We start from the raw sequence: 22,889 nt of genomic DNA on the forward strand, positions 1-22,889 counted from the left end.
TTAGCATTTTTTACCCACTTTCAGATTATTTTAGCCCAGCACTCTCCCAAGGGACTCCCTGGACAAAAACACGATTGAACCATAGCTGGGGGCTCCTGTGAACCATCCTATTCTGTCCAAACAGGATCAATCACACTCACTAACTTGGTAGAAAGAGCAATCATTTAAAGTTTCCATGTGTAACTGATGTCAGCAAGGTTTTGAGATGACCAGAGTTTCGGTGAATTAAAAATAAAAACAACCCCTAAGACAGGGAGATCTCCAAGTCCAACTTTATTCCACTCACCTGTCAGCACAGGGAGATGCTACAGCTCAGACCCCAGGGATTTAAAAAGTGAATCTGTGCTGCTGCAGGCAGCTGAATGCTGAGCTGTGGATCTCGAATGGGGTGGCACCACCACACTGGGAAAGGGAACTTGGGACAGTGTGTGTGTGTGTGAAATACCCAAGAGTTAATTAGGTGTGGTTTTCCCTTGAGGAGGAGACTGTCTCAAGGTGCAGGAAGCCACTGCAGGCACAGCTGAGCTCAGGGGGTTCCTCAGGCTCTCAGCCCCTGCTCCTCATCCTCCCCGTGTCCCTCCAGACACCACAGAGCTCCCCAAGCCAGCTCCCAGCCCTGCAGATTCCCCACAGTTCCAAATCCCAGCTCCCAGCCCTGCAGATTCGACAGGGCTCCAAATCCCAGCTCCCAGCCCTGCAGATTCCACAGGGCTCCAAATCCCAGCTCCCAGCCCTGCAGATCTCACAGGGCTCCAAATCCCAGCTCCCAGCCCTGCAGATTCCTCAGGGCTCCAAATCCCAGCTCCCAGCCCTGCAGATCTCACAGGGCTCCAAATCCCAGCTCCCAGCCCTGCAGATTCCTCAGGGCTCCAAATCCCAGCTTCCAGCCCTGCAGATCTCACAGGGCTCCAAATCCCAGCTCCCAGCCCTGCAGATTCCTCAGGGCTCCAAATCCCAGCTCCCAGCCCTGCAGATTCCTCAGGGCTCCAAATCCCAGCTCCCAGCCCTGCAGATCTCACAGGGCTCCAAATCCCAGCTCCCAGCCCTGCAGATTCCACAGGGCTCCAAATCCCAGCTCCCAGCCCTGCAGATTCCACAGGGCTCCAAATCCCAGCTCCCAGCCCTGCAGATTCCACACAGCTCCAAATCCCAGCTCCCAGCCCTGCAGATTCCACAGGGCTCCAAATCCCAGCTCCCAGCCCTGCAATGCGGTGACAGCCGAAAGCTGTTCCCACAGAAAGTCACAGTGTCTGACGGCTACACTTTGTGTCTTTTCATTTTGAATCACAAACAAAAACAAGCAAACAAAAACGCAGACCAGAAACCTGGAATGACATTTTGGCTGGGAAATGAATACAGGCTGCCGATGGCTACGATTAGGCTGAAAGTGCCTGGGGCTGGGAGGATGTTTCCAGGCAACAGGCAGCACCACTGATTTTAAAATAGGCTCCAGCTCTGCATTTAAATAGGCTCCAGCCAGGCAAGGCTGCATTGAGAACTCAGTCATGCCTTGGCTGCAGGAAACCCAAATGCATCCACACAGGGCTTTTTCTCTCCTTTTTTTTGGCACTCAAGCTGCTGTTCACTACAGGACAGGAATACACCTACTCAGAACTGCACTGCCTCTCAAAGCTGCTAAACCAATGAGCCAAACTGCAGTGCAATAATTTTTGCCAGTGACCTTCAACTGCGGTTTCCTTTATTTCTGTAAGCAGCAGAAATAACGTGGTTCAAGTTCAAGGTACTGCTGATACCAAAGCAGAAAACCATTTACTGTGTTTGCAGTGTGTCAGCTGTCATTCAGCTCCAAAGGGATTCTCCTGTGTTAGGATAAATAGCAACAGCTGCTGTGAAGTAATAAAACTAGGAAAATAAATAAAGGGGGGGAAAGTTTTCACTGTTTTATTCTTTCCCTCCAATCCATCGAGCTTGGAAACCTGACAGTCTTGTGAATCCAACCACTGCTTCTGCTCACTTGTGGAGTCTGGTGTGTGCACCTGTGATGAGAGGAACCTGCCCACACCCTGAGAATTCCAAATGACCAGCCCTTTTGGCCACTTCCCACATGACAGGGTGGCTCTAGGAGAGCTGGAAACTGCTCACCTGCTAGTGAAGAACCCCTCCCAGCAGAACAGCCAGCCTGCACCTCAGCATAAACAGATGTTCAACGCACAACACAAATGCTGCAATGAACGAGGGCAACAGTAATGCACCAATGTAGGGAGGGTTTGTTTGTTTTAAACAAAAGCTAAGGACTTCAGCAGAACTTCCTCCATACTTTGTGCCAGCAGGGAGAGTGCCTTGTAGGATAGGAGCTGGGCAGGTCATATGGCAGAGCCAGATGGGATATTAAGAGTCTGCAATGGCTCCAGGTGGGAACTCTCACCTCAAACAGCCACTGCAGCCCTGAACATCCCCTCTGGGTCATTAATAATATTCTATGATGGGGCAGCTACCAAGGGTTTACTTGGAGTCTTTGAACATGCTCTTCAAAGATTCCTTTGCCTTGAGTTGATCTTCAGGCTTGAAGTAGAGAGCCAAGGGGATAAATCATATTTTGAATCTGCAATTTTGTGGGAAATGAAAGATTCATCATAAGGTCAGAGCAGAATTTATGTATTTTCAAACCCAAAGTTCTTTAAACGTTTTCACAAATGTTCTGGTCAGGGAACAGGCACAGAAATGGCATCTGGGGGCATGGCCACAGGAACAAGAGCCATCCCAGAGGAAGATCAATCTTTAGCTCTGATTTGACAGCAGCATCACAGAACCCTTTTCTCAGCATGCAGCAGAAAGACAGACATGTCTAGCACAGATGGCCACATTTAGCTGAGAACCACAAGAACTGAAACGACACCTCCAACCACAGTGCTTCAAATGTGTTGTAATGCTCCAGGGGCAGCCCAGCTCTGACACACCCTGCTGGAGGCTGAGGATGGATCTGGGGTGCAATGGCACACCAGCCACAGAGCTGCCCAGGGAACCAAGAACTGCACTCCTAACTCCCACTGGCTCCCAAGCCCATGCCCAGCAGGACCACAGGAAGATGAAGTACTGCTGCTGTGGGCAGCTGGCCACAGACCACATCCACTGCAGATGATATGTTATCTGACCCTTCACTGCAAGGCAGACAAGAAAAGGCAGCAGAGAAACACAGTCAGAGAGACCAGATCCAGATCCCTGTAAGAGGATCAACACAGCATCACGTATTAATTAGGCTCTTCTTTGCAGACAGTGATTAAAGAAACCTGTGAGAAGTGCACAGGCTACAGCTCCAATCTGTGTGCCTATGATTCTTCAAAAAGTAACAACCCCAACACAGTTTCTCTTCATGCTTCACCTCCAAATTAGCATCAGTTTCACTCTGCGTCATTACATTTTTCAGCAGCTTGCTCCAGGAAAAGTGGTTTTACCACTGCCTGCACAACCCAGGGAATGTCAGCAGTGGGACCATGCTGAGCTGCACAGTGTTCCTAGCTGGGGCTCCTGGTGCAGAGCAGCTTGCTGCTTTTAGATGTGCTGCCCCTGTCTCCTTTGCTTTCATGAGGAGCACTGTAAACAGAGCAGGCCTTGTATAGAGATTATTCTGATATCAGTTGGTTAAAAAAAAAATCTCTGTAAGTATCATCTTTCAATTAATGCCACCACAAAATTCTCCTTAGTGACATATGCTTGTGTTTCCTGCTTGAGACATCCCTCAGGCTTTTTTTCCTGAATGATGAAGGTGAAAGCATATGGGTAAACAAAAGCATAATTGAATGCCACAATCATAAATGGTGATTTATTTTTTTTTAATGGTGATAGTTATTTTTAAGAACCTGGCATGATGGGACTTGTAATGCAAACCCTGGGCCCTGCTTCATCAGCATACCAGCGACTGGTGAATAAAAACCAAGAGGGAAAACAAAAAATCACATGGTTTACATGGTAAAGCATGATGACTCCTGGATGTATTCCCTGAGGGCTAGCACAGAACTTTTCTGTCTGAGCTGCCCCTTGCCATTTCTACAGCCCAACAAAACATAAGTGAGAAAGATGAACAGTTGACTTTTTCCAAGGGCAAACAGCAAAGACCTACAGGGAAAGAAAGAAGGAAATTAAGTTTTCTCTCCTTTCTGCTACATGAATTTGGCTTACACTTCAGTGTAGGCAGTGACCTTCAACCCAAAGATTGCTGCTCCCAAATGCTCCCTCCAGTACCTCTGCAGCACCAGTTGGGATCCATGGCCAGGCTACATGCCAGCCCTACGCAGGGAGAGGCTTGTGTCCTCCAGGAGCTCACTAGGCAGCTGTATTTCAGGTCCTTCTCTTCCCAGAGTTCTTCCATTTACATTTAACACACACACTCTCAGAAAACACAAGGATGCAACAACACAACATCTACACGGCGCTTTTCCACAGCACTTCAATTCCCATTCTGAGAACACTTGGTTTCTAAATTCCTGAATCCTGGATGTCATCCTGACCTTCCAGCATGACCAATGCTGCAGCTGTGTGCAGCACTGTGTGTGTCACAGGGATGCCCTGCAGCAGGTCAGTGCAGTGGCTGTTCCCAGGTCAGTGCAGTGGCTGCAGCTGTGTGCAGCACTGTGTGTGTCACAGGGATGCCCTGCAGCAGGTCAGTGCAGTGGCTGCAGCCGTGTGCAGCACTGTGTGTGTCACAGGGATGCCCTGCAGCAGGTCAGTGCAGTGGCTGCAGCTGTGTGCAGCACTGTGTGTGTCACAGGGATGCCCTGCAGCAGGTCAGTGCAGTGGCTGCAGCTGTGTGCAGCACTGTGTGTGTCACAGGGATGCCCTGCAGCAGGTCAGTGCAGTGGCTCTTCCTAGGGAGCATTGCTTTCCCCTGCAGGAACACGCGGACACGCTGCCAGGCACACGGCACAGCACACACACATCCTCTCCCCTCTGACTTACAGCCCAGCCAAACAGAAGGGAAAGCAGTGCTAGCAGATTGCAGGCTCCTGAGCAGAGTGACTCAGGGAGCAGCAGGAGGAGAGCAGGGGAGGCTCCCCAGACCGTGCCCTGCAGAGCTGCTGGGGCAGGAGCAGCGCTGCTGGCCCGGCACCCGGCACAGCTGGGCACCAAACAATGACCTCACCTCCCCTGCCCAGCCACAATCCACAACACTGTGTGCAACACAGAGATTAACACACACACCAAAGGCGTTTGTAGGATGCTATCCCCTTGTCTCCTGCGTGGAAAGACACAGAATCAGGGAATCATTCCGTGCTGATGCAGGGAGTTTTATTTTGCAGCTCAGCAGAGAAAGGACCGAGTGACACATGGCTGTTTATCCAATCCAAGCAGAGCCAGCTGGTCCCAGGTACAGCTCATGTGTGCTGGCACTGCCTGGCTCTCTCAGGCTGGGCACTTTGGGCAGCAGTCCCACCAACCTCCAAACAGACAGGGGCTGCTTCAGGTCCCCAGCCCAACCCCACAACCTCCCCCAAAAGCCAACCACTGCAAGATTCCTTGCAAAGGCACTGGTAGTTATCATTTCACAAGCACACTGAGTCATGGAGCAATTGAGTACTTGCCCAGAGACCTTTGGGCAAACAGTGTCAGAAGCCAAATTCAGCTTCTTTCTTCAAGTAGGCACTCCCCAGGGCTTGGCCCAGCTTCTGGATCAATGCAGAAAAATTTGACAAATTACCTCTCTCTGGAGAATCTCTCCATCTCTGAATGCTGGCTCAATAAATGCCACTTGACATTTGCAAAGTGACAGCAGTGAATACAGACTCCTATTTCCATTAAGAAAATACCTCTTCTGCCTAGCTCAGAGCTGAGGGGCAGTTAACAGCAACACCACACTTCATATAGGAAAAACACCTCTGTTGGTGTGAGCAACATTCAAAACAGTCACTAACACAGGAAAATATTACCTGTCTCACAGCCTAATGACTATTAGATGTGTAACAGCATCAGTGAATGGGATTGCACTTTGCAGCCTATTAAACAGGAGATGGTCCCAGAGGTAATGGGAGCACACTGGACAGTGAGAGATTCTGAGCATAGCAAATCTTAACAGAGGGGGAGTAGCCATGATCTTGTGGGTGCCTTTGGCACTGGAGATAACAGGAAGCACACTCAGCTGGGGCTGGCCAGTGGAGCTCTCCACACCTCTTAGGCTAAAACTGTCACATCTAAATGGCACCTAATCTCAAGGAGATTTGCAAAGTGCAAGCACACACCTAGTTCTGAAGGTTTTCAATTAAGCTTAAGCATGGGCTTAAAATTTCAGATCCCCATCATGGAGCACTTAATAACAGGCTGGGGGACGAAGAAAGGAAGAAAAAGCAAGCCCACAGATGCAGGGTTTCTGCTGATTTACCACTTGTCTTACAGTACCAACAAGAGAAGATGAAGGGCTTCATCTTCTTCACTGCCTCCTGCTCCTGCCCACTCTGGTGGTGGTACATGGTCAGTGAACCAGGCTGCACCTGAGACCCTGAGCATTCTGTGCCGGTGCAGGGAGGGAAATTGCTGTTTTCCCTGTTGTAGCAACCCTGAAGAGCTGAACAAGGCAACATGGTGATGCCTAACACTGCTCTTCCCTCCAGCAATGGCAGGGCAGAGCCCCGAGTGCCTTCCCCTCCTTCTGTTTTGCAGTTCTCAGTGCAGGAGCACAGCCCCATGTGAGCCAGCTCTGAGCTGTGTGGGATGCAGTGCCAGCCAGCCATCTCCAGTTGCTGCATGCTCACAATGAGCTTCCAGCCTACCCTGGAGTCCCCCCAAAAACCCTCACACTAAACAAACACAATTCCCAACCCGCCCCCTCCCTCCCCCTAAACTGCTCTTCTAAGAATGCCAAGAATTTTCCCAGACACTCAGGCCTTTATTCATATCCCTCCTGGCTCCCAGCTGCACTCCAGGCAAGCAAAAACATCCCTGAAGAAACCGCATATGGAGTCACCACCAAGACATGCCAAGCAAAAATTAGAGCCACTTTATGTTACAGAAGCCAGAAGGCTCAAGAGCTGAGGTTCTGGCCTTTGACTTTTGGAGCCATCACAAACTTAAAGACCAGCAATTTTGCTGATGTTCAAACCAAGTCTCAAATGAGAGTAAAGCTCCTCATCTTCTCATACCACACACAAGATGATGCATTCCCAACCTGTGAATGCAACACCAGTTTTAATTTTCTGCAAACAAACAGAGTGTTTCTGGCTTAAATTCCTCTCTTTTTTACCCCACAAGCAAAATTCCAACATGCTTCTTTTTCTTAAGCTGTTATTCAGTGATTTCCCTATAACATTTATAATGCCTAATAAATGAATTGTGAGGTCTTTCTTAATCAAGGGAGGACTAAATGGACATTTTGTCTCTATCACAAGTCCTGGATGAGAGTTTATAATGGAGCAAAGCAGGATTTACCAGACATTATGTATACAGTGTTCTGCAAACATGAAATCTGCCTCTGAGAATAAGAAAAGTTGGTTAAAATAAAGAAAGCTATGGAACCAAAAATGAAAGACATTTCCTCCAAAATGACCTTAGAGGATGAGAAAGTTCAGCTTCTTGGCAGCCTGAGAATTCCATCCACCATAAACTATTCAAAACCAAGCAAAGTCCAAAACACAAAACTGTTACAACAGACTGAAAAAAAAAGATCCTGAAATACAAACAATGCAAACCAACACTGCCCAACTCAGTATCTTTAAAAATTCATTTATTCAGAAGCTGCTGAGGCTTTTAATTTAATGAACTTTCCAATTAACCCTGTCAAGAGCCTAAACTTAGCACCTTATCTAGTACAGACTTTGCCAAGTTTACCCAAGGCAGTGATGTATTCCCAGTTTACACTCAGCTGCTCTGAGCTGAGCAATCTCTGGTCCCAGCATCCTTCCATGAGGAACAGGAAACACTTGGCAAACATAAGTGGCTGTGGGACAAAGCCAGGAGATAAACTGAGTGCCTGCCCTTAAGGACTGGAATGAAAAAGGTTTGGAGCAGTTTAAAAGAAGTGTTGAAGAGGGGAAAAAGGGTCTGGATCCCCATCACAACGAACAAGCCACACTGGATAGCAGTCATGAAGATTATTTGCTTTAGTTACCACTTAAAATAAACATGGCAAATTCCCACATACATTTTCAGAATTTATTGCCTAATTACAGTAAATGCCATTATCCAGTACATTTCTAGAGAAGGGAAATATAATGGGAACCCAAGAGCTTTTGGTCACCACTGTATGCTTTTTCCCAGTTTGCCTTATGCAACCATCCCACAGCATCTCCACAAACAGCTCTTCCAGCTACATCTTCTTGTAATAATGCCTGGAAGACACTGGAAAGAGAATATCCCACAATATATCACAGCAACTCAGCTCCTCTGAGGACTAGACCAGAGTTATCATACTAATAAGCTGACTGCTGTATATCCTATTAATACATGCCTCCAGAAAACCTCCAAGTGTATTAGCACAGAATACTTTTAATCTGAAGAATCAAGCCAATAGAAAAATGGGAAAGAGAACCTCTATTTGAAAAACACATGAAGCAAAAAGCTAAGCTGAAAGGACTATTCGTTCTGTGTGAAAATACAGGATAAATCTATATTTAGGAATATGAGCTGGAAGCACCTTTGCTGCAGAAAAAGGGAGCGTTGCTGGGAGGCCAGCTGCCAGCTTTTCACTGTGGCAGAGCTGAAAAGCCAGGATCAGTGTCAGCCAGGATGGGAGGCTGATGGAGCAGAGACCTGGCAATGCCCCCCTGCCCCCAGGCACCCCAGCACCACACACTGCACAGCTCAGTGACCACAGAGGGGTCTCCTCACCCAGCAGCACACCTGGGGGTTGCAGGGGACTGCAGACACCATTTCCCAGCTCAGCACAGGCTCTGGGAACAGGCTCAGAGCTGCAGGCAGACATGAACCCAGCCAAGCCAAGGGCTGAGTCCTGCCCCTCTCACAGCCACAGCCAGGGAAAACCCTGGTTGCCCGTGGAGGATTTGATGCATTCCCCACACAAACTGCACACAAACTGCACACTCATCACAGCATCTCATGCAATGGTGAGGTGAGGATGGGAGAACCCAACCCCCTGCTGGAAATGCAGCCCAGGCTCTCAGGCTCCACAGCTCCCTGTGACAGTCTGGTTTTGGGTCAGAGAGGGAGAGAGCCCCGAGACAGGGCACTGCATGGGAACCTTGCCTGAGCTGTCTGACATCTCTGGAATTCCATGCCTGTGGGAGACAGACACTTTTTGGTTTCACACAGGAATACAAACAGCTAAAAGTGGTGCCTTCAGTGCCCTGACCTGGTCAGCCAGAAGCCCAGAGCAGCGATTAGGGCTGTGCCCAAGAACCCTGTGGTTCTCACTGACACCATTCTTCTCTGAACATCCCCTGCCATCCCATCTGGAGGATGCTGATTCCCTGTCTGGGCTCACCTTCTGCATCCCAATGTCACAAGCTCGAGGTGAGCATGGCTGCTAATGCCAGAGAAGAGGCTCTGGAAGAAAAGCACATGGCAGGACAGAGGACAAAAATCACTTCCAGGATTTCTTTTCTGGCTTGGGCTGCTCTGGGAGAAGAGGTGGGCTCTTTTAGCTGTCTGACACTTCTATGATACATGGATAGGAATGCAAAGCTTCAGGTATAAACCCAGAGCTCACTGCAGCTACGCTGATGTGGGAAGAGGAGAAACAAGCAGATTCTGCATCAACACAAGGCCCACCTCAACAAACAAGTGTGGGACAGGACACTGGCATCTGAAACAAACAGGGCAGCTCCTCCCATCCACAGCCTGAAATGTGTTCAAAACATTCTGGATCACAACTAATCCCATAAACCTACACAGGTGGGGTGAAGCGTGCAGCGTGCCCACGCCCTGCACACCTCCCTCAGTCCCATGCCTCCCAAATTCCTCCTCTTAATTGCACAACCCAGGAAAAGCCAATTCAGCATCCTGCCAGTTTCTCCCCCTCCCAAGCTCCAAGCCAAAGGAGCATGGGAAGGGAAGGGAAGGGAAGGGAAGGGAAGGGAAGGGAAGGGAAGGGAAGGGAAGGGAAGGGAAGGGAAGGGAAGGGAAGGGAAGGGAAGGGAAGGGAAGGGAAGGGAAGGGAAGGGAAGGGAAGGGAAGGGAAGGGAAGGGAAGGGAAGGGAAGGGAAGGGAAGGGAAGGGAAGGGAAGGGAAGGGAAGGGAAGGGAAGGGAAGGGAAGGGAAGGGAAGGGAAGGGAAGGGAAGGGAAGGGAAGGGAAGGGAAGGGAAGGGAAGGGGAGATGAGCGTGACAGTCACTCCTGCAGACAGAAAAACAGCCCAGTGACGGGCCTTGGCTTCACAGCGGTGCCTTGAGACGACAGCGCTGGGGACAGTGGGGACACTCAGAGACAGGGCTGAGCCTCCCCCTGCAGCTGGAGACTGCTCTGGTACTCTGCCACAGAAGATAATATTTAGGGAGCTTCTGGCCTTCCAGCAACGCTGGGGACCGGCTGACAGCTGCCACCAGGGCACAGATGACAAGGCCTGACACCACACCAGCCTCCTGAAAGGAGTTATTCTTCAGGCTCTCATTTGTTTTGTCACTGCAGAGGGCACACACGGCCTCAGCCTCCACCAGCTCACGTCCTTCCACCCACAGTCTCAGCACTCACTGCAGTTATGAGCAGCCCTGGAGCTCCCACGCAGAACAACATGTTGCATCTCTGCTGCGGGAGGAAGAGACGCCCTGGATTCACCAGTGGGGAAGAGAAAAAAATACAAACCTAAAAAAATTTTATTCTGGGCAACATTTGTACCCAGCACACGCACTGAAAATAAGTGTTTTACTGCCATGGGCTCTGGTTGAGTTAATTGATTCAGTGGTTGAGGCAGCCAGAGCTGGCTTCCTGTGTGAGGACACGCAAAATTCCAGGGGAGGAATCATAGGGCTTGGAGACGCAACCACCAATCTGTCCCCTCCAGTGAAAGGCCATTTTCTGCATCATTCCTTCCCAAAAAAGCATGCTACAGGCAGAAGAGCTGGCCAGCACAGGGAGGGGAAGGGCTGCTCCTGCTGGGTTGGCTTTCTGGTTCCTGCTACCAGCTTGGAAAAAAATCTGTCATTTGTGCTCCACACTGCATGGGGGACCACTTGAGTTTTTCCAAGCAAAAGGTAAAGTGAGTGAATAGCAGAAAGAGAGAAGGAGATTCAATCCTGGAACTTCCAAATGGTGCCAACTGCCTGGGTGAAAAAGAGAGAAGGGGGAATATCTGAATTCAAATCAACCCCATTTTCCACTGGAATGGAGCCATGGAAAGGTTTTGCTTGAGAGTTCATCTAGAATAAAATGTAAATCTGTGCTTAGGACCTGCAGATTTCTGGTCATGAAACACAGAGCTGTTCTCATCTCACTCCTCAAGCCCATCTTTCACCCTGGCCCCTTACAGGGAAGAGTGGGCTTAGGCTGTGCATCATTAAGTGAACCCTGAGCTTACAGAAAGCAGCAACAATACGTGAAGTCTGTCACAATGCAGGCAGTTCTGGCAGGTACAGGCACCATCCAAAGGCTCCTCTCCTCCCAGAGCTGGGAGCAGGTGACAAGACAGCAGTGGTGTGTAAACAGGTAGAGCTGACACACAGCTGACAAACTTGCTAGATCCTCCCCAAGCTCAGCAACTCGCTGAGACAAAGCAAATCCCATCATCTATTTCCAGCAAAGAAGTCGCTCTTCAGCTTTCCTCTGTATAAAATGGTGTTTTATCTGCAAGATCTTCTAATGGACATTGATCTATTGCAAAGCTAAGTACCAGTTAAGCCAGTACCAGCCCTAGCTGTGAATCAGTTACACGAAGGGAAATTTCAGGATTGCACACAGCCAGCCATTGCCAACCACAGCCCACAGGCTGCCAGGTACCTGTGTCCAGTGCTCTCTGCCCTGGCCACCAATGCTCACACATCCCTGTCTGAGCAGGCAGCTGTGGTGTCCACACAGAGCAATCAGCCAGAAGTCAGCTTTTCATGTTAAACTCTTATCTGAGCCCAACCTTGAGACTGAGGATGGTTGCTTCCCACAGAACTGCTGAGTTTTGAGCCCACTGCCTTTGCCAGGCTGTAGGTTAGTGTAGTTATGCAACAGCATTTTATAAGGTCAATGGGTTTTATTTTAAAAAGAGAGAAAGCAAAAGATTTGGAAAAGCAGAAGTCTTAGAGTCTCATTCTCACATCTTATCCCATTTATTCTCCTATGCATCTCCAGTCACTTCTCAGTCACTTTTTCCTCTTCCAGCATTTCCAAGTTCCTTCAGAGCTTCTGCATTTCTGTGGTGCACTTCAAGCACCTTCTGGTTTCCATGTGCACGAGGTGCTTGGGCTGTTTCCCACCCAACATCCCACCATCCTTGCCAATGCTCTAGTGTCTGCTCCAGCACAGCCACCACACCTGCTAACTCAGCACCAGCCAGCTCAGGCAACGGAGGAGCTCTGAGCTCTAATGACAAAATAAAAGTATTTCATAAATGAACCAAACGTTATGGTGGTGAGCAGTTCTGCGTCTCCAGAAGTGCTGCCTGCAGCCCAAGCCCTGAACACAGCTGTGGTTAACCCAAGAACATGAGCAGAAAACTTCAGTCTCCAGGGGTCAAAGCAAATCTCTCTTACAACATACAGCCACAAAAACAAAGGTGGTGTTGAGCACCACTGGTGTGAGCCTGCTGCCTCAGAGGTGGCTTTGCATGGATGAGCCTCCTTTCATTTGTTTTTGTTGGTAATTTCCAACAGCAGCACTTGAAGGGAACTTTACAGTGCTGGAGACAGAGGAAGGACTGTGCAAGGGAAGTGTGCATCTGCAGAGTTTTCAAAACACATTATCCAAACCTAAGGATACTACACTCCAGAACATCACTGTCAGCTGGATACATAAATAGCTTCACCAATCATGACCCACTGTTTATCAAAACCCTACATCAGAGGCCTTTTCAGCATTACTTCCTACTGCAAATACAAACAGCTGGTAAAAATAAGTGAATTTATCATCACCTTTGCTTGGCAGCAACAAGCTACTCCCACATGGACTTCATACTCAGGAAGCTGAGGTAGGGTAATACAAAATGGCAACAAGAAACCTGTTGCCAGCCCCAGAGAAAAAAAAAATCCAACTCAGAACACCTGAATTATGAAGTTTCCATGATACTGCTGGAGGAACAATGGAGACACAAGCTGGGGGTAAATGAAACAGCAGCTGGGACAGACACCTGCTCCATGGAAATGGAAAGGAGATACTGCTCTCCCACCCATCTCTGCCAGATCCATGGACCCAGGCAAAAGGCAAACTGAGATCACCAGACCTACCATGCCTGCAGACCCCCATAAAGCCACCCCTGCACAAAGCAAGCAGATTTATTCCTAATGGAGCTGGGCACTCAAGCAAGCCATCTCCCTTTGGTGCCCAAATGAGACACAAGCTCCTTCAGGAGGTTTTTTTCCCCCTTTCTTTTTTTTAAAAACAAAGTGACAGAGTATTGATGGAAGTACAAGCATTCAAGTACCCACATCAAAAAAAGCAAATTAATTTAATTTTCTCCAGAACTAGGCAATCTTTTAGGTTCCTGTAACACCTATGAAAACCTACACAGGCAACAGCAGGCACACAAATTAACATTAAAAGTGTTTTTATATGATACAAATGCAGAAAGAATTGCAATGAAGAGTCTTGGTACTTTATTCTCTGCTGCTGTCTACCTTAATCTACTCCTCCCAGAGCCTATAAACATCAGCTTTCTTAAATAAGACCCCCCCAGTTCAATTTTCCTTTATGCAGGTTTTAAGTAAGTTACAGTCTTGAAAAGTCATTCCTAAGCTGGAAACTTTTGGGCCAGGATTCAAAGGAATTAAGCAGGGTTTGAGATCCTTGGCAAAAAGTAGCTTAGAGAGAAAAGAGTAGTAGGGACTTGTTTCTGTTCCAAAGGCATGCCTATAATTCAGACAGCCAGCACTGCTGCTGCCATTTATTTAGTAATATCACACCAGGCTGTTTTGACTTTGGAGAGCTATGCCATTTAACGCAGCACAAATGTTTTTAGGCCTGAGAGCGTACAAGACACAACACCAAGCTATTTGATGCGAACACCCTTCCAACAACAACACAAAACTCAATCTGCAGACAAAGAGTAGTTTGGGGCTGACAGATGTGAGGCGGAGTGCCTTCCGACAGCAGTTATACAAGAAGTGCCTGCAGCGGGCGGTGCACACACAGGTCAGCTCCATGTTCGCCGCACATTCCTCACGCCGGGCTCGGGGAGCAGCCAGCTCCAGCTCTGCCCTGCCCGTGTTTGACTCGGCGCTTCCCCGTGTCTTACACACACCGCTAAGTTGTCCTGCAGTGTTTGTATACCAGCGGCGTGTAAACAATCGGTGCTTAGGAAGGTCTGACCCCGTTTCTCGCCGCCCGTTTTGCGGGCGATGCGCGCCTGTACACGCGGATCCCGATACCCTTCACACATCCTGGGACCCCGCAGGAGTTCCGAGCGGAGCAGCCGCTGCCGTGCCAGCAGCAGAGGCAGCCCGAGCCCTGCAGCTCTCCATCCGCCGTTCCCTCCGCCCACGGGCGGGCAGGACCTGCCCGCAAAGCCTTTCCCCGCACACCGCGGGCACGGCATCGCCCCGCTCGCTCCCCGGCCACCCCCACCCCACGCACCGCCGGGGGCTCCGGCCCCACCATCCGAGGCGCGAAGGGACGCGAACCGCGCTACGAGAGCGCGGCGGTGCTCACCGAGAAGCGCTCCACATCGGTGGCGGCCATGGCCGGGCTGGCGCGGCGCCGGCGGCGGGAGCGCTGCTGCCCGCCGCGAGTCCGCACGGCTGAATGGATCCAATATGGCCACTTCCTGGAAACTCCCTCCGCCTGTCGCAGGCGCCACCCGCCCGCCGGACCGGGAGCCGAGGGGCCGGGCACGGCCGGGGCGGGGCGGGCCGAGGGCCGGCCTTCTCCCGGGAGCGCCCGCAGAGCGGAGCGGAGCGGAGCCGGGACAGCGGTGGGGCTGCCCCGCGGCTCTCTCGGCCCGTGCCGGGGTCAGTGCCGCTGTGGGGCGAGCACACGGCACGGTGGCCGTGGAGGAGACGGGGACCGTGAGCGCGCCCGGAGCGGGGCGGTGTGCCTGCGGGAGGGCCGCGGCATCCTCTGCAGGGCTGACACGCTCAGCTCCCCAGCTCGGGAAGGTCACCAGCGTCCCGGCGTGCTAAAGGACATCACACTGCACGGGGCAGCGCTGCCTCCGCACCGAGCGCCTCTGTGACACCAGAGCGGCATCTGCAGCGTGGGTGTGAGCCGCCACACGCGAGCTCACGGCCATTAACGCCGCCCGTGTTTGTGCTGATTTAAGGTGTGCAGCGGAGGGCCGTGGAGTCTTTCTTCGTCGTTCTTTCCCACCCAAGGAACAGAGCCAAGGCCACCGCCAGCCTCTGTAAGGCAGACATTGGTATTTCACGGACTGTTAGAGCGGGTTCTGTTGCTTTCTGGTGCCCTCTGGTGCAGGGCGGCTGCCCAGAGCCGCGCGTACTCTCGGCCCTGCTGCTGGGTCACTAAACCGGACTTGCACCGCTAATCTGTTGCGCTGGTTTTATCTGAGGCTTTTCCCTCTGTCCCTGCCTCACCCTCTCGGAGCAATCCACTCTTCTTAGAGAGCCGAGTTTGGTCTAAGACACCAAATACTTGTGCCTATAACGCTCTTTGCGTTATAGGGGCTAATGAAGATAATTTTTAACGCCCCAAGAAAATAATTCCTCCTACCACTTGTCCCGTTCCACTATAAAAGGGGAGCTCGGGAAGGATTATTTTTGATAGATTTGGGACGAAAATAAACAGCAAACGCAGCGATATCATATCTGAGAACCTTTTATTGATAAAAAATATTTAAGTGTTTTTACTAAAGGGGGATAGGAAAAGGTGCAGAGAAAGAAAAAGAGAGAAGGAAGAAGGAAGCAGAAGACGGGGACAGCGTCACCACCAGAACCGCGGTGCTCTGTCAGCATCAACTCCGCGGGTGGAAGGTGCGTGCAGCACACCGCGGTGTGTGCGCAGCTCCCATTGCGCCCCTGGGCGCGATTTGCAAACAGCAGCAGGCTGCGTGTTCTGTGCTCGGGGAGCAGGCTGCCGTGGCTACGGGCGCGTCCTGGACAGCTGCGGCTTCCCACGGTCGGGGCGGCGCGGCTGCGGGCGCGGTTGCGGCTGGTGGCGATGGGCTGGTCCCGCCGGCGGGCAGCGCAGGAAATAGCGGCGGCTGCGGTTAGCTACAAGCGGGCACGGCTGCGGACCGCGGCTGCGGGCTCGGCTGGCTGCGGGCTGCCGGGACCGACCGTGCCCGGGGGTGTGCGGCGGGGCCGGGGGACCGCGGCGGGACCGGCCGTGCCCGGGGGTGTGCGGCGGGGCCGGGGATGCACGGCGGGACCGGCCGTGCCCGGGATGAGCGGCGGGGCCGGGGATGCGCGGCGGGACCGGCCGTGCCCGCGATGAGCGGCGGGACCGGCCGTGCCCGGGATGAGCGGCGGGGCCGGGGATGCGCGGCGGGACCGGGCGTGCCCGGGATGAGCGGCGTGCCCGGGGATGCGCGGCGGGACCGGCCGTGCCCGCGATGAGCGGCGGGGCCGGGCGTGCCCGGGATGCGCGGCGGGACCGGCCGGCTGCAGCAGCGCCCGCTCCGTCGGGGAGGCAGCGGAGCACGAGGTCGGCCCGGAGGTGCGATGGGTACAGGAGAGCAGAGCCAAGGTGACCCTCCGAGTGAGCCCCTAAATGAAATGAACGGGCCAGGGGACCAAGCTCCTTTTTCAAGGCCTTTATTAAAGGTCAGCTTTGGGTGGGGAACCCGAGGGGTCACGCACACCACCGCTGCTCCCATTGGACAATGTGAAGGAAGAAAAACCAGCTTTGCCAAACGACAGAACTGAGAATTCCATCCTCGCAGAAGTCCCTAGGAAAACACTTGCTGGCTCTTGGTCTCGGAGTGTCATGCCGGCCGAGTGCTGCTAAGTCATGGCGACAAGGCAAAAAAGCTCTGGTTGGTGATTCCATCTTCACTGTTTTCTCAACCTGGGAGTACCATGTTTTAGTCTTAGATGTTATACTGGCTTGTTGTTTTTAGGGGTTTTTATCACTGAATGCTATCTTGTGAGCACTTGCTGTCACACACCATTTTGGAGGGGCAGTGGAGGTGGGTGTGGATACAAGAGTGGGTACTGGGATGGGTTAAGGGACAAACAGCTAGGAGCATTAACAATTTACAAAGAAAACATTAACAGTCAACAAACAACAATTATAGTCAACTGGGTAGACACACATCAACACAGACATTAACAACAACTGCCTAGACACCTTGTAGGGAAAAACTTGCAACTGGGAATTAATTCCCCCGCACTGAACCCTTCAAGAAACCCAAAGCAACATTGGCTCCAGTTGTGCAGCAGTTAGCTGCTTTTATGTGCTAAGGTTCCTCCCACAGCTTCACTTTCCGAGCATTCTTTGCATCAGGGCATGCGAGCATTTGCCCCACCAGCAAGTGAGGAAGGGTTGGGTTAGGTTTAGGGTTTGGGTTAGGGTTAGGATTAGGATTAGGGTTTCTCTGGCCTGACTGGCTGCTGGGAGAAGCCCTCCCAGGGACAGGACTCCAGCTCATGGACAGCCCTTAAAGGGATATTTCACCTCATTGTTCTAAAAAAGTTGACATTGGGCATGGTTATTAAGTTATTACTATATAAGAATTGTTGATGTTTGGGTTGATGTGTATCCACCCAGTCGACCATAATTGTTGATGTTTGTGTTGACTATTTGTTGTTAATGTTTTATGTCTTTGTTAATTCTCCTAGCTGTTTGTCCCTTACCCGGTCCCAGTAGCTACTCTTTACAATCAGCTCTGTGAGTCCTTATTTAAGACAAAGGAAAGCTCTTACTCAAGACATGCCTGCATGCCCTAATGCCAGGGGCTTTTGGAGAAGCATTTGACTTAGATTCATTAAGAGCTCCATTCCGTTCCAACAAAGTGCACAATGTAACAAGACAAGGCTCACAAAAGCTGATGCCTGTGAGGAAAATTAATCCACAAAAGTTTATGTCCAAAAAGGAGACAGAGGAGTCCTGTAACTTTATTTGAATAAAGGGAGAGACCATGGGGCACTTCCCCTGGGTCTCTCAAGCCTTTTAGAGGATGCAGCCTCCTTTTTATCTTAATTTCCTGGTTGCATTTCCCTCTCTCTTTCCACACTGGCTGAGTTCCTTGAGAGGTACAGACTTCCCAAAACACATAATACCCCCCTCTAATGTATACCCCTCCATTTTCTTTTACCTTCTGTCTCTGTTCTTTTTCTCTAAATCCAGAGATGCAGCATAGTCTTGAGTGAGTAACAGCCTGTGTCAATTAGTGGAATTCCTATGAAATTTATGGTTCCCCCCATTTCTCCTTTCACTTCTCTATATGTGGCCTTATCTACCATCAGGCCCAAGGTTTGCTGTTTGTAAAGACACTTCCTTCTCATTCCTTTCATTCCCAAACAGCTTCTGGTTTCTGTGAGCTGCAGGTTGATGCAGAAATTCACAGCACAAAGGAAATTGAGAGATTGCAACAGATGAAGAGCCAACCCTGCTGCCTCCTGGCTCAGAGCTGTGCTGCTCAGACCTCCTGGAGCTGGAATCCTCTCCTTTTGTCCAGCACCACTGCCACCTGTGTGGGGCATATCTCTGTGACAGCAGAGCACTGTATAAAAGCTCACAGTTATTTTTAATCACTTTGTTATTTCACAAAGCACACTATTTCTAGTGCTAAATCAAGAGAAACCCTGCTGATTTCAAAAGGTTCAATTGCACAAAAAAAAAAGGCCTAAAGAGAAGTGACTTGGATTTGGTGACTCCTTTAACTGCTAATTATTATGCAAATTATTTCTAATAGCTCCGTAATTAAATTTATATTATAGTGCTGGATGTTCCTGCAAGGACTTTAAATTTCATGGAGTGAACCTGCTGAAACCACAGTGGATTTAAGCTGTGGGTTTTTTACAGGTGAAGACCAGGGGCAGAGAGCACAAAGGACTGGAGAGGCACAAATGTGTCCCTGGAATCTCTGTCCTGGGGAGAGCAGGGAAATGCCCCTCTCTGCATGAATGGTGGCACTGCAGCAGCACAGCTCTGATGGCTGGGGAGATCAGCAGGAGGCTCTTCACATTGTGAGCACAGGTACAGGCAGTGAAAATGGAAATAAATGCTATCACACAGCCCCTTTGACTTTGTAGATAGACACAGAGAGCAGGAGATCATCCCATATGAGTACAGGAGCAAGACCAAGGCCTTTTGAGGATGGCTCCAACTTTCAGGGCTGAATAAAATCCTTGATTTTTAAATCCAGGTGGTGCAGATAAACAGATCTCCCTCAGGGTTTTCAACACAGGCCAGAGGAAGCAGTTTTTGGGTAACAACACATTCCTCACTATGTGTCCTGGGGATTACTAGAAATCAAATAGTTTATAGCTACTCTTTTAGCACCAACACCACCAAGCACTTTATTAAACTTTCATTGGTTATACTGGCAATATATGGAGCTCATAAGGCATTTCTACAGAAGTGCTATCTTTCTAAAGTGGAAGTCAATAGCTGTTGGTCCATTTCTGCCCAGAAACAGACCCCAGATTTCCCTGCCCCCCAATGCTAAGGTGCAGCAGAGGGTAGATTCAGATTAGCTATTAGAAGAAAACTCCTTTCTTGAAGGTGGTGAGGCCCTGGCACAGCTGTCCAGAGAAGCTGTGGATGTTCCATCCCTGGATTCAAGGCTGGGCTGGATGGGCTTTGGATCAACTGTGGATAGTGAGAGGTGTCCTACCCATGGTAGGGAGACTGGGAGCTTTAAGGTCCCTTCCAACCTAAATCATTCTACGAGTTGATGATTTTATTACCACCACCACTGAACCTCATGCCAGGTCTGCATTATCCTGCTAAAATTTGCAGGCACCATCTGAAAAACAGAAGATGCTTGGGATGAATCCTTGCCTCATCTGTGTGAACCAGCAGTGTTTAATAAATGCAGATTGAGATACACAAACTGTATTTGAATGGCTGCTGTTAAGAAACATCTTCTGAAATGGTTACTGAAGTCCTTGAGTTACAGCTGAATCCTTGTCATTTATGAGAAAATGCCTTTTATCTGTAAATAATCTCCCTTCCCCTTCTCCCACCACCCCTTCACAGACTTTTGCTCAATTGTTTATCTGTGGAAGGTTACTGCATTTCTCCATGGAACAAAGAAAGAGCTAATTTCTCTCACAATGTGTGGTCTTTGTTTCACATGAAAATATCAACAAGAAAAGTGGGAAATCATGGGCTTTGTCATTCTATTTATTCTGGGAACCCTGATTTCATTTAGGAGGAAAATAAGTTTTCCTTGAGATAGAAGTTCCATCAGCAGTCATTAGCAGCTAAGCTTCACCTTTCTACAAAGGGTATAAATAGAGACCAGCTCTCTACAGCCTATCGTGCAGAAATAACAAATTGCAATATTTGTGTTTTAAAAAAGTAGTAGTAAATTAATCTAATCATGGGCTTCTGTATATTGTTTTTGTCTCAGCCAGTAAATGAAAAATACCAAGACAGTTGGCTTGAGATCTCCTACGAAGCAGCCCACGGTATTCTGTAAATAGCCCAACAAGAAATACTTGCTTTGTAGGTTTTTGGTGACACAGAAAGAGGCAAAACTTCTCATACTTTTTTAAGGCTGGAATTTTTGGATGACTGATGAATATAATACCCATAATGTTCCAGGATTTTATTGTCTATATTAATGAAATGAATTCAAAGGGTTTAATTTCTGCTCCATAATCTGATCAGTGTTACCAGCACTCAGCAGACTGAGAGGAGCTCATTGGGACTTGGTCTTCTGATATTTGGCAATTCACCCCTGAATGGTGGGCAACCAAAAGGCATCAACAGCTAAAAGGAAAGGATGCAAACAGGATGTGTGTGGTCTGGAACTGGCATGGGTGATTAGCCAGAAGTGTTGTTTTCTTCCTTAGTGCAGATGGTATAGGAGGTTAATGTGTCAGGTTAGTAACACTCACTGAAAGGTTGTGAAAAGGAGCAGAACCACAGGCCATGGGTTGCCCTTGAGGAGAGTTTGTGTGAGACAGGCTGGAGGCATTACCTGGGCAAAGAGGTCATTGTGTCAGGGCAGTTAAACCAGAGCAACCAGTTCAGAGTGCATGGCATGAGGTGCACATGTACACATCCTGTCTCCTCTTGGATGACTCCTGGCTCTATGTCCTGCTCTGCAGCCATGGGGAATGCTGGGCTCTGCAGAGGGGAGCAGGCTCAGCAACTCCCCTCTTTTTGGACCTTGACCCAGTGCAGGCTCTCAGAGAGCCTTGGCTGTGTGGTGCAGGGCAGTGAGGTGTTCTGGCAGCCTGGTGCAGGGAGATCCCTCAGCAGGAATGCTGCTGGGCTGGGGATAAGCCAGCTGGGATGTGACAGCACCCTTGTGGGTCTCACAGCATACAGGGTGCAGGGGAATGGTGCTGGGCAGACAGGGACAGAGAGCAGTGAGCTTCAGACCCCCCTTCTTCCCCCCCAATTCAAGCAACTGGAGCAACTTCTCCCTTAACATTTGTAACATAACCAAATGTTTTTTATAAGAGCCTGTTCTTCTGAATCATTTTCCCTCCTCCTCACTTTCATTTGTAGATATGAACTATAATCCTAGGGTACAGCTGAAAGTTTGCAATGCAAAAATGACAAACTGCTGAGACTTTCTTATGCCTGCAAGGGATTCTAGTAAGGATCTGAACAGTGAAAGCAATTAGTGTTTGGATGCAGGGTGATTTTTAGCTCTCTACATAGGGCAGGCAATGCCATGAGCTACAGAGCATTGCAGAACACTGCTCAAGTGGCTGTCTCAGCAAGGGCAAGGTTGCTGTTCAGGCCATGTGAAAAGGCAGTAATAGGAGGTGTGTGATTCACATAGAAATACAAAATTTATACAAGATTACACACTATTATTATGTGAAAGAGCATTACAGCAGCAAAATTATTTTGAGGAACTGGTTCAGTGCCAGCTCATTAGCAAAAGATGAAATAGTTTTACAGACATTTGCACAAAGATAGAGAGGGGAAAGAATGCCAAATGCAGTCTGTGGAAAAAGGCTCCTCTACCCTCAGTAAAGCTAAGTAAGAGGCAGAAGGGAAGTCAGCATCAGAGAGGAGGACACCTCACATTGCCTTCAAAATGAAGACTTTGACACAAACTGATCATAGAATCATTACAGTTGGAAAAGACCTCCAAGATCATCAAATCCAGCCTTTGACTAAACAGCACCTTGTCTACTAAACCATAGCACTAAGTGCTATGTCCACTCATTCCTTGAACACTTTGGGGATGGAGACCCCAGTACCTCCGTGGGCAGACAAGAGTTTGAAATCTTTACTGTAAATAAATTCCTTCTGATGCCCAACCTGAACCTCCCCTGGTCCAGCTTAAGGCCGTTTCCTCTTGTCCTGTCACTGGCTGCCTGGGAGAAAAGGCTAAACCTCACCTTCCTACAACCTCCTTGTAGAGTGTCAGGGTCTCCCCAGGCTCAAAACCTCCAGCACCTCAATGCTCAGTCCTTCCTGAATTGAGGGGCTCAGAACTGGACACAGCACTCGAGGTGTGGGCTCAGCAGTGCTGAGGACCTGCCCTGCCCTGGTCCTGCTGGCCACCCTAGTACTGACACAGAGCAGGAGCCCACTGGCCTTCCTGCCCACCAGGGCTCACTCTCAGCCACTGCCAGCCAGCACCTCCAGGCTCCTCACTGGGATGCTTCCCAGCCACTCTCCCCAGTCTGTAGCTCAAGTGCAGAGCTGTCATTTCACCTTGTTGAGCCTCATATCACCCCTCAGCCCACTGATCCAGACTGTCCCGATCCCTTGCAGAGCCTTCTCTTCCTCCAGCAGATCAACACTGCCACCCAGCT

The 22,889-nt window shown here is 49.8% G+C and overlaps 1 protein-coding gene across 1 annotated transcript in view; it reads right to left on the reverse strand.

Annotated features, from left to right (window-relative positions):
• The window catches only part of SEPTIN8 (septin 8), a 33,746-nt gene extending 18,891 nt beyond the window's left edge, over nucleotides 1–14,855 (reverse strand). Inside the window, exon 1 of the mRNA XM_079319687.1 lies at nucleotides 14,686–14,855. Coding sequence (XP_079175813.1) covers nucleotides 14,686–14,715 — 30 coding nt within the window. The 5' untranslated portion in view covers nucleotides 14,716–14,855. The remainder of the gene's footprint in view (nucleotides 1–14,685) is intronic.
• Between the last annotated feature and the right edge of the window lie 8,034 nt (nucleotides 14,856–22,889).

Source organism: Erithacus rubecula, assembly GCF_903797595.1.
Source record: "Erithacus rubecula genome assembly, chromosome: 16".
NCBI classification, from domain to species: domain Eukaryota; kingdom Metazoa; phylum Chordata; class Aves; order Passeriformes; family Muscicapidae; genus Erithacus; species Erithacus rubecula.